Consider the following 16,703-nt stretch of genomic DNA (forward strand, 5'->3'; position numbering starts at 1 on the left):
AGACAAAAGAGGAGAAAGAAAAATGAAATGAGAAATAAGAACCCGAGAGGGGTCCTCCCGAGTCGGCAGTCACTAGAGAAGGTTAAGGCACTCATAGGGATGAAATCTCATTGTTAGGGGAAAAAGAGAGATAAACTCTCTTACATTTTATTATTATTATTATGAATCATTTGTTATTTATTATCAAGTCCATAAACTTATGACCTAAGAGAGAAAAAAAAAAAAAAAAAAAAAATCTATAATCCTATATATTTTGTATAATTTTTAAATATAAAAAACCAAAACCTCAAATATTCAAATCATCTTCATATTTGGTTATGAAAGAGGGTACCCTCCATTAGAGATGATGAGTTCCTTTTCTCTTATAAGGCTCCTTGCCTCCTTGGTGGCTTTTGTGTGGCCCTAGGCCTATTTTTATCTACATCAATATGCATGTCATATTGCCAAATTTATAGGAGGCGGGTGTGATGTATATGACTTAATAATTCAATAATTAGATATAATTAATTTTTTTTTTTTAGTGATACGATTTTGTTTGATAATAATTTTTTTTTTCTCATTACAAAAAAAATATATTAGGAAAAATAACATTTAAGCCCCTCAAACTACCAGTCGTTTTGGAAGTAGTCCCACAAACTACCAACCATTAGACTCTAGCTTCACAAACTACCAAAAAGTTTCAAAGACCCCCGGCCACCCCCTTATTTTATTTTTTATTTTTTAATCGAAAAATGACATGTGGCAGGGATATTATATGCATATTTAATCAAAATTGGTATTTTTGAAACTTTTTGATAATTTGGGGGCCAGAATCTAAGAGTTAGTTGTTTGGGAGGCTACTCCCAAAACGGCTGATAGTTTGAGGGGCTTAAATGTAATTTTCTCAATATATTAACAAATTCAAAATATAAAAATACTCAAAACTACTTTCATCTTTATGTTACATGAAAACATTTTTTCAAATAAAAACATCAAAAAAGCATTAACAAACCGAGCTATTTTTCAAAGTTCTCTTTGGTGAATCACTAAAGGTCCAAAAAGTTGAACTCACTCAACTAACTGTCAAGGAAATATTGGCCTTGTTTGGCAACCCCTTTCCCTTAAATATGAGGGAAATGTTTTTTTATTTTTTTTATTTGAGTGATAGTAAAAAGTGATTGATGTAATATAAAGTAGAAAGAATTTATATAAAAAAGTAGAAAAAAAAAATTGTATTGTAGTGAATTTTTTTATTTAAATAGTAATAAAAAATTGTTGATGTGATGTAAAAAATGAAAAAAGTTATAATGTTTTAAAATTGATTTTTTTTTTTTTTTAGAGAAGTGAAAAAGAATAAAAAAAGAGAGAAGAGGAGAGGGTTGCCGAACGGGACCATATTGACTTGCTGCTAAGGCCAAAATAAAAGTTTCATTATTAATATGACATGGTCTTAACAATGCTCAATATTAGTTGTTAATATTTTTTTTTTCTTGCTAAAATATACTAAAAAAACCTCAAGTTCCATTATCGCACCCCTGGCCCCAATTTTAACTCTAACACATTAAAAAAAAGAAAGAAAGAAATAATAATAATAATAAAACTAATTATGTATGGGATGGTTAAAATTTTGAAAAGAAATTGTTTTGTATAAGAAAAAAATCATGCAAAATTTTCTTACAAAAACAATCCATAAACATTGTATACACATGCAGTTCCACCTTGATATATTAATTACACTCAATTTATAAACTTTTTGTATGAATTGTTTATTTAACTTTATGGGAAAATTGTACTATTGGTTTTTTAGTTGACATAAATTATAAATCGTTTTTTCTGTTATTAAATTAATTCATAAATCCATGTGGTTGGCTTAATTTACGAATCGCTCACTCGAGTCAAATTTCGTTAAAAATTTTGACAGATTCTGTTAAGTGTCAATAAGATGACATGTATCGATCATAATAAAAAATATATAAAAATTTAAATAAATAATACTTAAAAAATATATAAGAAATTTGAAGAGAGAAAATGGGTGACTATCAGTTGGGCAGCCGACCCTTTTTTATTTTTTTTAACAAAATAATTTTTCAAGTATTATTTTTTATATTTTTAATATATTTGATTTTTTTTACTAGTATTGACATATGTCGTCATTTTATTGGTGATGACATGACTTTTAACGAAATCTGTCAAAATTTTTAACAAAATTTAATTTTAAAGAATAATTTGTAATTTAGACTAAGTTTTGAGATCAATAATGTAATTTTTTCTAATTTTATTTCTTAAGACAGGTCGGATCTTGGGGTTTCGTGACCTGAAAGGTAACTCATGTTATTCTCCTTCGAAGAAAAAAAAAAAAGAAAAAAGAAAAAAAGAAAAAGCATTTCCCCGCTAAAGCGTATGTACTGCAAACTTTTGAGGATTAGATCTAGGCCCTTAAACAATTAAAGTTGATTGGATGGATGACAGCTTAGAAGCAACCCATGTGGACGTGCACCTAACAAGTTGTTGACGTGCATATATGCTGACAACTTTACTGGGTCCCACTCCTACTTATCACCGTCATTCACGTGGCCCAGTTCGTAGGTGGACTACCGTCACCAATCCCAGCCCAGACGAGTCGCCATTTGCCACGTATTCAACCCCGGCGGCGACCGACAAACATGGGCAAAACGCTCCGGAATGTGCTGGTTGCACTTGCACAACGTAAAGATTAGACGGATAATATTTGCACAACAAAACGCATTAATGAAATTAATACATAAATTTTATATGCATAAGTCCCATTAATGTCTTATTGTACAAATAAAAATGCTATCATAATAATTTTTATATATATTATATTGAGTTTGAGTCGTATCGATATATAGATATGAATATTAAAATATATAAGTTAATTTTAATTCAACCAACTTAATTAAATATGTCAAATCTAATTTTAACTCGCTAATTTTGTCGGTCAAACTTCAAATAAATTCGACCAATTTAATTATCGGTCCTTATGTTGCGTGTTGAGTTCTAATCAGGTCGAGACATGAATATAAAATTATACAGTTTATTTAGATATTATCTATTTTTTTTTTAATTTTATCTTAAGTTTTTTAAACTATCGAAACATAATTTTAAAAACAAATTTGTTTGGTATTTGTAATTTTTTAAAAAATTGGACACCCAAATGAGCCGGAAGTTAGATGAATGTAAATTCGTGGATGAAGATTGGAAGTTAGTTTTAAAACTTTGTTTTCCAAAGCTTTAGCTGAATTTGATCATTAATCTTAATCATCTTAACTAGAAAATGTTATTGAATTTAATTAAGTTTTGTGTTAATTATATATTATTTATATTATATGTATATATTATATAAATATAATATTTAGTAACGTGGAAAGAGTGAATCTACCAATTAAACCTGCACATATTATTTTATACTATTTGTTTAGTCCCCTTATTCAATAATTTATTCATAAAGTCCCACAAATATTCATCTTAGCATGTCAGCAAACCTAACTGAAATTTGGATTTATTACCATTTTTTTCCCTCTTCACTTCACTTGTTAAAAAAGTTACAAAAATAAAAAAATGGTGGGTATTTTTTTTTGGAATAGGATCCTCTTAATTCCGTTTAGTGAAATTGGTGCGTCTAACGGTCTATATGAAGTTGATGTTGACACGTTTTTTAAAAATTTAAATAATGCGAAATCATGTACACCATTAGATTCGTCAACTTTAAGTTCTAACTATAAAAGGATTGTATTTCACTTTTTTTTTTAGGGGGGTAACGGGGAAGCCTCGTGCAAAACCTATCCTTTTTTTTTCTTTTTTTGTGTGGATAGAACCGGAATACTTGGCTTGTATAAATGCAGTTGTAACCGTTATATATTAAAAATTTGTTTGTATTTGGTAATTTGAATTTGTATTTTTTCTTTTAATAGAAATTTTGAATTTGTATTTTAGATTGGTTAATTTTGTACAAGAAGGTTCAAAAATTATCATTTTTTTAAAAAAATAAAAAATAAAAAATTGGAACTTGCCCAAAATCCAACCATAAGCCCAAATTAAAAAGTGATTTCAAATCGCTTGTTATAAACATAATAACCGCTAATCACTTAAGTGTTTGCCAGGGGCGGAGCTAGCTTTTAGACTTTGGGGGGACCAAATTGAAAAAAAAATTTTGAGGGGGCCAAAACTAAAAAATTAAAAAAAATTAGAGGTAAAACCTTTTTTTTTTTTAAAGATTTTTTTTGGAAAAGCTTGAGACTTGGGGGGGGGCAATGGACCTCAAGTCTTCACCTAGTTACGCCCCTACCGGTTACGGTTGTTAAAATTCAATAACGGCCTTAGATGGTTGTGGATAGTGGTTTTATCCAATAATAGCTAATCGTAACTGCTTGTACACCTCTATCGAATACTTGAATTGCGTTTGACTTAATTATTTACGCGAAATATTTAATTAAAATAAGAGTTAAACAATATAAACAAATTTTTTTTTTCTTTTTAACTTGTAATCTTTGTTTTAATATTATTAATTATCTCAAAATATTAAGTTAATAGGAATTTAGTATTTTAATATTCTAAAATTTTGAACAATAATTTGAAGAGCATACCCATTTAACAAATAATTTACATAAATTTATTCAAATTGAAACAAATAATTTAATCGGATTCATCGTAAAGTAGCTCAAAATACTTGTCAGTCCTTTATGTGAGAACGTGTAAAGCGATAAGATTCGTTGTGGGCTCTCACATTTGGGTCGGGTCTAACCACAAACCCGATACAATGCCCACATAAATAAATTGATTTTTTTTGGGTGATTCGTCCGAAGCGAATGTGTGTCGGCTCTCTGCTCCAGCTCTTTCACTGTAAATAGTTTGAGCGCTTTCGCGTGTCGTGTGTATATATATATAAAGCACTTCCTCCTTGTAGAAGCCACTACCCATTATTTCCCTTCATTGGTTTCAGTCTCTACAATCGTTAGAATTGGGTTTTGCATTCTTTTGGGAGCTCTAGTGAGCAATGCACTGAACTGGGTTTCTCTCACATTCTTTCAAAACAAGCTGGTTAAGATTTCCCCCCGTTTTCTAGTTCAGGTACTGGTTGTGATTCTCATAATAAATACTATTTTTTTGATCATTGGGTTCATAAATTAGGAATCTTTTTATGTTTTTTATTATTTTTATTTTGAAGAGTTAATATTATTCTAAAAACAAAAAAAAATTGGTTTTTTTCAATATGGTATCGTGTATTGTTCTTCTTTTGGTTTTGGATGTTAAATAAAGTTGGTTATCTGCATTTTGTGATTATATATGTGTATAATGGGGAAATGATGACTGGCTGTTGTATTAATTTATCTTCAGATGTATGGGGATATTTATTTTGGATATTTCCATTGAAGGAAGCAACACTGGTTAAGATGCATTTGGAGTTTTTTCTTTTTGTCAGAGAAACTCATCAAGTTGCTTTAGCTAATTGAAGTGGTTGATTTCTGAATTATAATCATGAAATATGATACATCACTGATTGCATGAGTGCCAATTTAATCTATTATTTCATTAGAGATAACAATGGCTTGCATACTATCTTCTGCTTTCCTTTTTGTACATATAACTTGTTTATTAGATTTTTTATTTTTTTTATTTTTTCTGTCTTTTCTCATTTTTTTTCTTAAAAAAATCGATTGATGTAAGTGTGGAAAAAGGTGAAAAAAACTCGCTGCTCATTGATCTGGGAGAGTTTCTGTCCTTCATCCCAAATTCATCTATCCCAACTTTGCAGGGTAATTTTTTTTTTTTTTTTTTGCAGGATAATATTTTGTCGGCACACTATGATATAACTAGCATTTAGAAGGAAAGTTTGAATTTAAAATACAAGAAACTTTAAGAGTAAATTACGTTAAAGTAAATGCTAACGTTACACATTGACATTGATGTCTTTTAAGGATCCACAATAGAAGCTACTTGTTTATCAATTTTCTTCAATATCTTTTGTCTTTTGATCTGTTTTTCCTCTGTTTTGTCTAAATTTTGTTCAATATTTTTTTGTCTTTTGTATCACTAAAATTTTATACATGCAGAATGGCCAGTGCAAGATTAATCCAATCGTTAAATCTTCTATTATGTGCACTGCTATTGCTCAAAACAGAAGGCGTTAATGTAGGAATTACTTATGTCCAGGATGCAGTAGCAAAAGGAGCTGGTGAGAATACTTTTTCCAGAAAAAAAAAACTGATTAAAAATTGAGCCTTTCATTTTCTTCCTTTCAGATTTCAGTTCTTCCCATAAATAATAACTCTTTCAAATATTCGTTTGATTGTGTTCTGAAATTTGACCTATTCTGCAGTTTGTTTGGATGGAAGTCCGCCAGCTTACCACTGGGATAAGGGAGTTGGTGCAGGAATTAATAATTGGTTGGTTCATATTGAGGTTTGTCCTTTTGTCACACCCTATTTAACTTTTTCTTTACTAATTAAAGAACAAATGGCATAATGCTTGGACAGATTGCCAAAAGAAAGAAGAAAACAGGAAAATTTCTGACACTGAAGCAACTTTTCTAATGCCAAATTGCAAAATAATTCCAATTCTTCTGTTCTTATTATAAATAAAAGGACTAGAGAAAGCTCAGTATTGAATTTTGATAAAATATTATGACACTTGAATGTTACAATTTTCTTTCAAATCTAGTTCTCAAAGGCTTTAATAGTTTTGGTTAGTTATAAAATAATGGAAACATTTTTAATTTTCTAGTATCTGTCTATTATCTATATATTTCTTCTGTAATCATCCGGTCTTTTGCTCTGGTTCATAGGGAGGTGCATGGTGCAACAATGTCACCACTTGCCTTGCTCGCAAGAAAACTCGTTTGGGTTCATCTAAGCTAATGGCCAAGGACGTTGCTTTCTCTGGCCTTTTGAGTCGATATCAAAAGTTTAATCCTGGTATGACTATAGTTATTGATCTAGTTATACTTTTCCAGCTTGTATCACCCCCATGCTCCTGAGCTGTGCCTTTCAACGATATTAATAGAATCTGTTTTAATATCCAGACTTTTACAACTGGAACAGAATCAAGGTTAGGTACTGTGATGGGGCATCATTTACAGGCGATGTGGAAGCAGTCAATCCAGTAAGTTATTTGAAATTCTGAGAGAATTTGAAGTTTTAGTTTTGCGGCAGAACCGGGTTCCACTGTAATTTTTGTTTATTGTTTTGGTTGGGTTTTAATTAGATTATAATTTGATCAGGCTACTAATCTTCACTTCAGAGGAGCAAGGGTTTGGCTTGCTGTCATTGAGGATCTATTATCAAAAGGAATGAGAAATGCTAAAAATGTATATCCTATAATCATTTGTCAACTTTAATCCTCTGCTACTCGTTCCTATAACTTGTTAGGACTTTTGCCTACAGGCTGTTCTCTCTGGTTGTTCAGCAGGTGGATTGACTTCTATTTTGCATTGTGATAGCTTCCGAGCTCTCGTTCCTATTGGTACTAAGGTTAAATGCCTGGCAGATGCTGGTTACTTTATTAACACGTAAGCCCATATACTTTTCCTTCTATCTTTACTTTATATTCTAAACGGTGCGAGAAGTTACACATTCATGTAATTTGACTCTGAAACATTGCATAACAGGAGGGATGTTTCTGGAGCACAACACATTGAAGCATTCTATAGTGAAGTGGTTGCAACACATGTATTGATGCTCTCTCTCTTTCTCTCTGTCTCTCTCCCTCTCTATAACATCTTTGTTGTAATTTTATGATTTTAGCTTTGTATACTGCTTTGAATAGGCAATTTACCTTTCAGTTCTTTCTACCATTTCCTACTTTATAATAAAAAAAATCTTGTTACAGTTGCTCACTTATTCAAGTCTCTTTTTTTTTATTTGTCTAGCAAGGAAATGTTACCTATTCTTATTCATCAAAAAGAAAAAAATGTTACCTATTCTTTCCTTGTGTCTCTCTTTCAACAAAAGGAAAGCTCCTTTTTGTTTTTCAAGCTTTTGTCCAATTCAAAAGGCAATACCTGATTCTTAATGTAAATCTCTCTGTAGAATTCAGCAAAGAATTTGCCTCTATCTTGCACTTCAAAATTGAGACCGGGGCTGGTAAGCGCGCCTATTTTGGTATTAGTTTCATATATCACCATTTCCTCTTCAATGTCACCAATACTTTTCAACTATATTGTAGTGTTTCTTTCCACAATACGTTGCACAGCATATCCGAACACCGGTTTTTTTCGTAAATGCAGCCTATGATTCATGGCAGGTAACCTCATTCTAATCGTGATAAAGATAACTATTTTTCGAAATTCTTTCTGATCTCATGTGTTGCATTTGCCCTTCTTCCTCTGGTACTAATTTCTTGCTTGATTGTTTTTGTAATTTTCATGAAATTGATACACATGATAGATCCATTGCCTTGGTGATGAAATTAAGGAGTAAACTGAAAATTAGAAAACCTGCCACATTAGCTTGTTATAGGAAGTATGAACATCTTCTACACTTGGCGTCTCACTTGTTATTGAATTATGTACGTTGAGACCAGTTCATTTCTCATCCCCCAATATTTAAAAGGGGGGATAATATTGGTGTGAATATCCATTTTAGAGGATGTAAACTTCTTAAGCAACAATGCTGATATAATTTAAACTTTTGAGGAAGCCAACTTCTATGCCGCCTGAGCCAACACTTGGTTGGAGCCTCTAGTAATTTATCCTCTTTCCCTAGAAACGTTTGTCTTTGTTGTGCATTGTGAAATTTGATCTGGTTAGATCTTTAGTGGTGGAAAATTTTGTATCATGATGTCAACTTTGTTATGGAATGCAACCCCGAGGCGTGGAGTCAAGGCATGTAGTTTAATGTTGCCAGATCTAATTGTTTAAAATTTGGAAGAGTTTATTTCTTTTTAACATCTTAAAAACAGGATCATCTAAGCTTTGAAGATGGGTTGCCTACCTTCAGTTGCCTACTTGCCTGATTTGATTGTGTTTTTAGCATTATCTGTCACCTTAAATACTGCTGATAAATAGTAACACGTTTTATAAATGAACTCATTATTTATTTAGAGTAATTCACTTTTCGTTCTTCTAATACCTGAACTCATCATTTTCTTCCAGATAAAAAACATTTTGGCACCAGGTGTTGCTGATCCCCATGGCCACTGGCATAGCTGCAAAATTGATATAAAAAACTGCTCGCCCAGTCAAATCCAAACCATGCAAGGTGAATACCAGTAGCCTCTTTTATATCCTTAAACAATTCTTCAAGGAGGCAAGCATAGAATCCTTTTTTCATTTTTTTTTTTTTTTTTTTTTTTTTTTTTTTTTTTTTTTTTTTTTTTTTTTTTTTTTTTCTCTCTTTTGGTAAGTATAAGGATTTTAGTCATCATCTGAGAATTGGATCAAATTATCAGCAAAAAGAATTGCCTCTTTCTGGCTGGCCCTTTCTGCCATTTATACAAAAGCTTTCAGGGAGCAAACTAGAATAGAATTTCTACGTCATAAGGTACAGTATCGATGATAAGAACTGGGTTCCAAAAATTTTACTTGTTATCTTTATGTTTATTTTGCAGATTTCAGGCTGCAATTCTTAAGTGCATTGAATGGACTAGGCACCTCTTCATCTAGAGGATTATTCATAGACTCTTGCTATGCCCACTGCCAAACCGAAACACAGGAGACATGGTTAAGGACTGATTCTCCATTGCTGGGTAGAACAGTAAGATGCACCTTTCTCTTCTCCATCTGTTCTTTATATTATTTTTTTATTTGTCATTATTTATGTTAACATTTTTCTTAATCTTCTTATTTTGTTTCTCTGTTTTTCCCTTGTCGCTCTGCAGAAACTAATCCCATTTTTACATTAAAATATTCTGCAGACAATTGCAAAGGCAGTTGGAGACTGGTTTTATGACCGGAGTCCCTTCCAAAAGATAGATTGCCTTTACCCTTGCAACCCCACTTGCCATAACCGTGTTTTCGATCCAAAAGAACACCCAGAATTATAGATTTATTATTTCAAGATATATATATTTTTATGAATGATAGTTCTTGGTAAAATGAGCTTAAATAAGTAAAAAGAAAAGAAGACTGTTGATTGGAGTCTTCGAAATAAGCAAAGGCGCTACTTCACCAAACTTGTGTGTTGGGAGTCTTCCATCATTGTTTATGTATTAACTTATTACTCTCATTATAATAAATGCGTTCATTGTTGATCTTACTCTGAGCATCTATATGGTCAAAACAATGTTTGAAGATGATCTTTTATATTCAGTGAATTAACTGGTAAAAGGATTCCTAGATGCATCTGCTTTAACCTCAACCTTGAGGACTAATGCTTAGGCATAAAAAAAAGGTCTTGCTAACTATTAAGCACCTAACCTCTTTGTCCCGATGTGGTTTTATCTTGTTGTGGAGAATTTTGTAATCGGAATTCATTCCTCTTCGACGTCTCCTGATCGGAAATTAGTGCCTCTTCGTTAACAGCTTCCTTTTGGCGGTTGTTGCAGTGTTCAAGCAGGTCAAATTCTTGGCTTGCTTCAAATACCGCCCTATGCGATCCATTTTTTGGCTTTTTGTCCAAGATACAAAGGATTGGGTCTTATATGGTTTATTTGGGATCATTATGGACCCATTTATTATTTATTGTTCTTATTTGCGGCATTGTAATTTCGTATGGGTGCCCACTCCTTTTGAGTTTTTTGTTCCGATGTATCCATTTTTCCCATATTGATTAGAAAAGAGAAGAAAAAAAAAGAAAAAAAAAATGCCTCTTGCTTAACCTTTATAAGGTAGTGGGTTTGCAGGAACATGTAAAAGTACAAGTAATTTGTGAAATAAACTCTACATGGCATATCGGTTTTACCTATTGAGTGGCTATGCCAAAGCACTGGAGTGTATCCTCATGAGTAGTGTTGTACAAGCAGTGATGGTTAGTGGTTATTGTCTCTAACCTCTAACCTCTAACCGCACTGCCTTATGTGATTAGTAGTTTTAATTTATATTTGGTTAGAGATTATTTTATGTTCAAACCACATTGTGGTAACCGCATGTCAAGTACGAGCCTTTTAGATCTATTTTGGTGTTTTGAGCTTGTTGGGCATGTTTTAGACTGTTTTGGTCATTTTTAGTGTTTTGGCATGAAACCCTATATCAAAATGACTTTGTTTTGCTATATATATATATATAGGTGGTTAGCGGTTATTAACAGTCTTTAACTATTTTACGACCGCTAACTGCACTGTCTTAGGCGGTTAGCGGCTATTAATGGTTAATAACCGCCCATATGTATAGTCATACTAATGAGAAATGAAGAAACAACATTGGTGTGACTTTTGTTTTTTTAAAATGTTATCATCAATTCAAGTTATGAGAGAAAAAAAAATGAATAGAGATTGATATTCATCAAGTAGTGTCTTTGAAGTTCATTTATTTTTAAGTCGGAATAAGATAAAAAATCCCGAGAGCTTCGTCTCTCTCTCTCTCTCTCTTCTAGAGAGTTCCATCTCTTCTAGAGAGTTCCATCTCTTCTCTCCTCTAATTTTCCATACCACATGAAAGCCTTGCAGAAATCCCTTTGTTGTTGTTTGGAGGGGGGGAGGAACCAACTCCTTCCTTGTTTCTATGATTTTTTTTTTTTTTTTTTTTTTTGCATTTTACTCCTCTTACTTTTTTTTCTTTTATTTTTTTTTTTTTATACAAGGTATCATGCTTCACCTATAGCCGAACAGTACTTCGTAATATGCTGGCCCGCATACAATGGTAGTGTAGCCGAGTGTAAAGGCCCAGCAATAATCCACAGACTAATCCCTATCCCTATCCCTATCCCCAACGCCACTTTAGGGATGAGGCCTTGAATTACGGGCTATGCCCGGGTGGCTGGCCCCAAGAAGAGGTAGCACCCATCAGGATTTGAACCTAGGATCAGAATGGAGAAATGCCTTACCGTCCTAGGTCCTGACCATCTGAGCCAGGGCTATTCCTCTTACTTTTTCTTTCATTTTTTCTGCAACTAATGTTCAGCCCTTCTCCTCTACGCACGCTCCCCATCAACCCACTCTCTCGTGTCTTCTACTCCTCCCCAGTTACTCTGTGACGACCCTTTTTTTTTTTTTTTTTTTTAATACAAAACATTTCATATAAACATTAACTACTTACAAATAGATCTTCACAATGGCACGACGATATGTTGCAAAGCTAACATATGGTACATACCCCATAATATGTACCTGGTAAATCAGAGTATGACATCTATCTAACTATGTAACGAAAAACATAAATCTAACAACGGAAATCACATCTTAAACATCCATAACAAATTAATTACAACAAGAGCTATTTAACATCTATCTGTTTAAGTCTTTCCTTAATATAATTACATAATAGAGATGGCTTTATACAATAACAAGTGACATAGGCGTCACAAACCATAAACAAAACCTATAGAACTGAGGACGTCTATGGTCCCGCAATTATGACCATTGCGGCGAGCTTCAGTCATAATATCCAAAATGCACATCTACAACCCCATCACCTACGATCAGAGTACCTACAGCCAAAGGAACATCATCTATACGGCTATGGGGGTTTGCCACATCCGTATAGTTGAAAGAGTGAGTTCACCGTCTCAGTACATAATACCGAGACCTCAGTGATATCAAACTAACTGAGTTTTCACAATGTACCAACTTTTCCTTTTTAGTTTCGCGTACACTATAACAGCTACTAATTTAGAACTTTTGTTTGAAATCCCCCATAACTGATATAACAAACACCGACTATCAGAAAACATTTAAAACATACTGTGTAGTTGGACCCATACGTAAAAGTTCCAATAGCTTGGAAGCAACTACGTACACACCCATCTACAATAATACTTTTATGTTGGTAGCTCAAATGCACAGAGATCTAACGTTATTAACTGTGATATCACCATGCCTCAGAGCATTACAACTTCATGTCTATGGCACATAGTTGTCCATGCGGCTACTAGAGTAAAACTCTGATATCCAAGTACTTCTTATTGATGTACTGCGACAATCCATCTACCCACTCCCAAAACACACTGATATCCCAACCAATAGCGTCACATCCAAATACACCAAGCTTAAAACATGTTATTTTGCTTTTTAGTACGAACATACTATCATCCCCTGAATACGAGTAACATCGAATTCTAGGGCATTACAACTTTATGTCTATGGCACATAGTTGTCCATGTGGTTACTAGAGTAAAACTCTGATATCCAAGCATTTCTTATTGATGTACCACGACAATCCATCTACCTACTTCCAGGATATTGTATTACTCATCATACCGGAACAATGAAAATACCTTTGTACGTCCAAGCTCAATGTTCTTAAATCATGCAACTAGACAATAGCAATATACATCAGCTCTTTGCCATTAAAACTCTTAGGCATACTAATACGTCTAGCATAAAAACTACAATATTCTACATCATGAAAACATCACACAATTTAAACAATGATATGCATGCTCATGATTGTTTTTTCATTCATTGTAAGGCTTACTCTTCATTTCATTCTTATGAGGCTTACCCTCTCTTTCATTATCATGTTCATGATTTATGCTTTACAATTCAAACTCTATACTCATATTCTTTGCAAATCATGCTTTTTTCAAATACGATAAACTAATCAATATGTAATTTTATCATTCTTCTTTGCATAATTTAAATCTCAACCACAGCACACATTCAAACACTTTAAATCAATTCAACACCTTTCATTTATGCATCATTTCATAACATCATTTATATTATTTGAACATAATCAACACTACTCAAATCAACCAAAACAGATATATTCAACATACAGTTGGTTTGGATTTACGAAACACTATATATATTTTGCAATTCTAATATACATAAAAATAATAGTTTCTCAGTGAGTACAATATCACCTGGCTACATTGGACTCACGACTCAAACTCTACGTTGAAGAACCCATTGAAGTCTCCAATTATGACATGACCTTGCAAATACTTATAACGTTAGACAACGCTATGGAACTCTATACTCTATGACTCATAGACTAGTCGCGTGTTCTCACGTCGCATTACCCGTTTCTAAGTACAGTTATGTATCATAAACTATTATTAAATTAACATTTAGGTTTAGGTTCCTATTATGTCATGTTTATTAATACTAAGGTATGTTTATTATTTTATTAGCGTATCTATTGTTGTTGCATTACATTATCATTGCAAACCCTCCCTTTATAACATATTATTTATTTACCAAGTTAGTAATATATATATCTAACTTACATACTTGTATATGTACATGTATACATGTGTGTGTGTGTATACATATATGTATATATACACATATAAAACGCTCACCAAGCTAAACCCTAATCCGAATACGCATAAAGATTGGCTTAGTGATTCCTTGTATATAAGCTATGGCTCTAACGCTATATAATTCTTATGTATTCCATTTATTTATTATACCCCTTTCACCTACACTATTTACTCATTCCCTAATTTATTTCTAGTTAAGTATATGTTCTATCAATTGGCTCATAGAACCCAATCCAACATTTGACCAAAAAGTTATGATCAAAATACTCGAGGGTGTCCGGACGGCTTGACCGAGCGTCAGGACGGTCAACTGCGACTGCCTTTCTAAAATAGCACTGAAAACTTCCATATCAAGGCCGCATCCGGACGGTGTTGCCCTAGCGTCTGGACGGTTGCACTTCAGCTGCACGTAATTACCATAATAAGGCTTTGAACGTTCGGACCCTGAAGGGTGATGTCCGGACGGTTGAACTTTGTATGTACGTCTTGCCTTATAGAGGACATCGTCTGGACGAGATCACACATCCTCCAGATGGTAGCAGCCATCTTCCCATAACTGTGTCTTGAAGCAGAAACCTTAATGCTTGTCAAACATTGAATCGTGTCCGGACGGTATAACCACGTCGCCCGGACGGATGCTTTGGAACACTGGGATCTTCTTGAACTCTGAAGAGTGTCTGGACGATTTGCCATTACGTCCGGACAGATGCAACCTTGAACTTGTTCGAAGCTTCTAGACACTGATGAGCGTCCGGACGGAAAGTTCTCGTCGTCCGGACGGATGATGCTTTGGACAGATGGGCTTCCGGACGGTATGCCACGTCATCCGGACGGCTGACAGGGAACCAAATTTTTTGACTTGTAAACTGTGCAGAATCTTCTAGAAGCACTCTGAATAGCGGAATCCCTATTAAAAAGCATCATTACATAGAAGTGATTGTGTCCAACAGAATGCAGCCAACACAAAAACTAACAGACCATATTTAGATGAGGAAGATTTTTCAACTTTAAATTTCCTCGGAACATCCTGCTTAATCCAAGATCTGTGGAATTTTAACAGAAAACAATTCGGTCTAATATGACCAACCTTCCTTCAATTGTGACAAATATGGACAAACTTACCATGAGCTTGTATACCTGTATCTTTGGATTTAGGCTTCACACAATTATTTAAGCAAGAATTTTCTAAACAAGCTATATCTGCTATCATAGGCTTAATATCAATAGAATCTAATTCAAAATCAGAAGTATGTGAAGTAGAAGTACTCATATCATCAACAATTAAAGCAGGCTTGTTAGAATTATCTGAATGAATACAAAACATGCTTTTCAAATTATCACTAGAGAATTTTTTCAATTTATTCTTAAGTGCATCAATAATATTAAGTAACATAGTCTTATCAAATCTCAACGAGTCAATCAAAACATGTAATTCAGATAACTGGACAATCAAAGACTCTTTTTCTTACTTCACATTTTTGAGCTCTTTATTGGAATTTTTAGAAGTTTTACTCAATTTATCAAAAACCTTAGAGAGCTCAATATTAGAATTCTCTTAAGATAATTAAGGAAAATTCATTATAAAAGGTATAATCAAAAATAGAAGTCACAAGAAGATAAGGATCACACTCACGAATTAAATCCTTTAAACAGAGTGTACCTGCTCTGATATCAATTGAAAATGATTGGACTTCTAATTTACCAAGTGTGTGCAATAGTGTACAACAAAATATCATAATGCGGAAATTAAAGAGACATATTTTGTTGACGAAATAGAAACTCAATTAAGAGAAAAATCACTCCGGGGCAGTAAAACCCAAGATATCCACTATTCAGAAGACAAAGCTAGTACATAAACAGTTCACTCACATACCCGATGCAGCGATCGTATCTAGTACTCTGACGTGTAACCCAACATGAACGTCTCCCAACCAAGTCACCTACTTGAAGGGGTCTTCAATGGAATCATTTACCTTAGGGCCAACCCCTAAGATAGACTTCACACGAACAAATCACCACACGCCGGCAACAGCTAGAGGGCTAGCACATCTTCAATATCTCCCTAAACACTTTCTCTAAGCTACAAGAAATTTACTACTGAATTCTGTACATAATACATGCCTAGAGCCCTCTTTATATAGGCTTTACAAATCCTTTTTCAACTCAAATTTGGAGTCTCTAGCACGCGCGTCTGGACATCCGACATGGGCGTCCGGACGGTCAACTGTTTTCGTGTCTGAAAAGGAATTCCGAAACTTCTCGAATTCTGGCGGGCCGTCTGGACGCTTGATCTTTCCATCTGGACGGTGGGTCTTCTGGACTTTTCTATTGGTCATCTTGACAATCAATTGTAGTATTTTTCGTTAGCTTTCCAATGACACTAATTTTGTCTGAATTTGATATTTG

General features: G+C 33.5%; 1 protein-coding gene across 1 annotated transcript; it reads left to right on the forward strand.

Annotated features, from left to right (window-relative positions):
* Positions 1 to 4,816: 4,816 nt before the first annotated feature.
* Positions 4,817 to 10,190, forward strand: LOC133854229 (pectin acetylesterase 8-like). The gene is made up of 13 exons (XM_062290319.1): positions 4,817 to 5,067; positions 6,051 to 6,172; positions 6,317 to 6,399; positions 6,782 to 6,911; positions 7,019 to 7,098; positions 7,217 to 7,303; positions 7,380 to 7,504; positions 7,604 to 7,664; positions 8,025 to 8,078; positions 8,161 to 8,238; positions 9,089 to 9,194; positions 9,544 to 9,689; positions 9,850 to 10,190. Exons 2-13 carry the CDS (start codon positions 6,052 to 6,054, stop codon positions 9,976 to 9,978), a joined length of 1,200 nt encoding a protein of 399 aa, XP_062146303.1. The 5' UTR covers positions 4,817 to 5,067; position 6,051; the 3' UTR covers positions 9,979 to 10,190.
* Positions 10,191 to 16,703: the final 6,513 nt, after the last annotated feature.

This window comes from Alnus glutinosa, chromosome 13 (genome assembly GCF_958979055.1).
Source record: "Alnus glutinosa chromosome 13, dhAlnGlut1.1, whole genome shotgun sequence".
In the NCBI taxonomy this organism is placed as follows: domain Eukaryota; kingdom Viridiplantae; phylum Streptophyta; class Magnoliopsida; order Fagales; family Betulaceae; genus Alnus; species Alnus glutinosa.

What these genes read in the sequence shown, in the direction of transcription:
- LOC133854229 (XM_062290319.1), top strand. Translation starts at nt 6,052, where the DNA reads ATGGCCAGTGCAAGATTAATCCAATCGTTAAATCTTCTATTATGTGCA. An exon ending in ATATCAAAAGTTTAATCCTG is followed by an intron (nt 6,912 to 7,018) that starts GTATGACTATAG and finishes TTTAATATCCAG; the next exon opens with ACTTTTACAACTGGAACAGA. An exon ending in GTGAAGTGGTTGCAACACAT is followed by an intron (nt 7,665 to 8,024) that starts GTATTGATGCTC and finishes ATCTCTCTGTAG; the next exon opens with AATTCAGCAAAGAATTTGCC.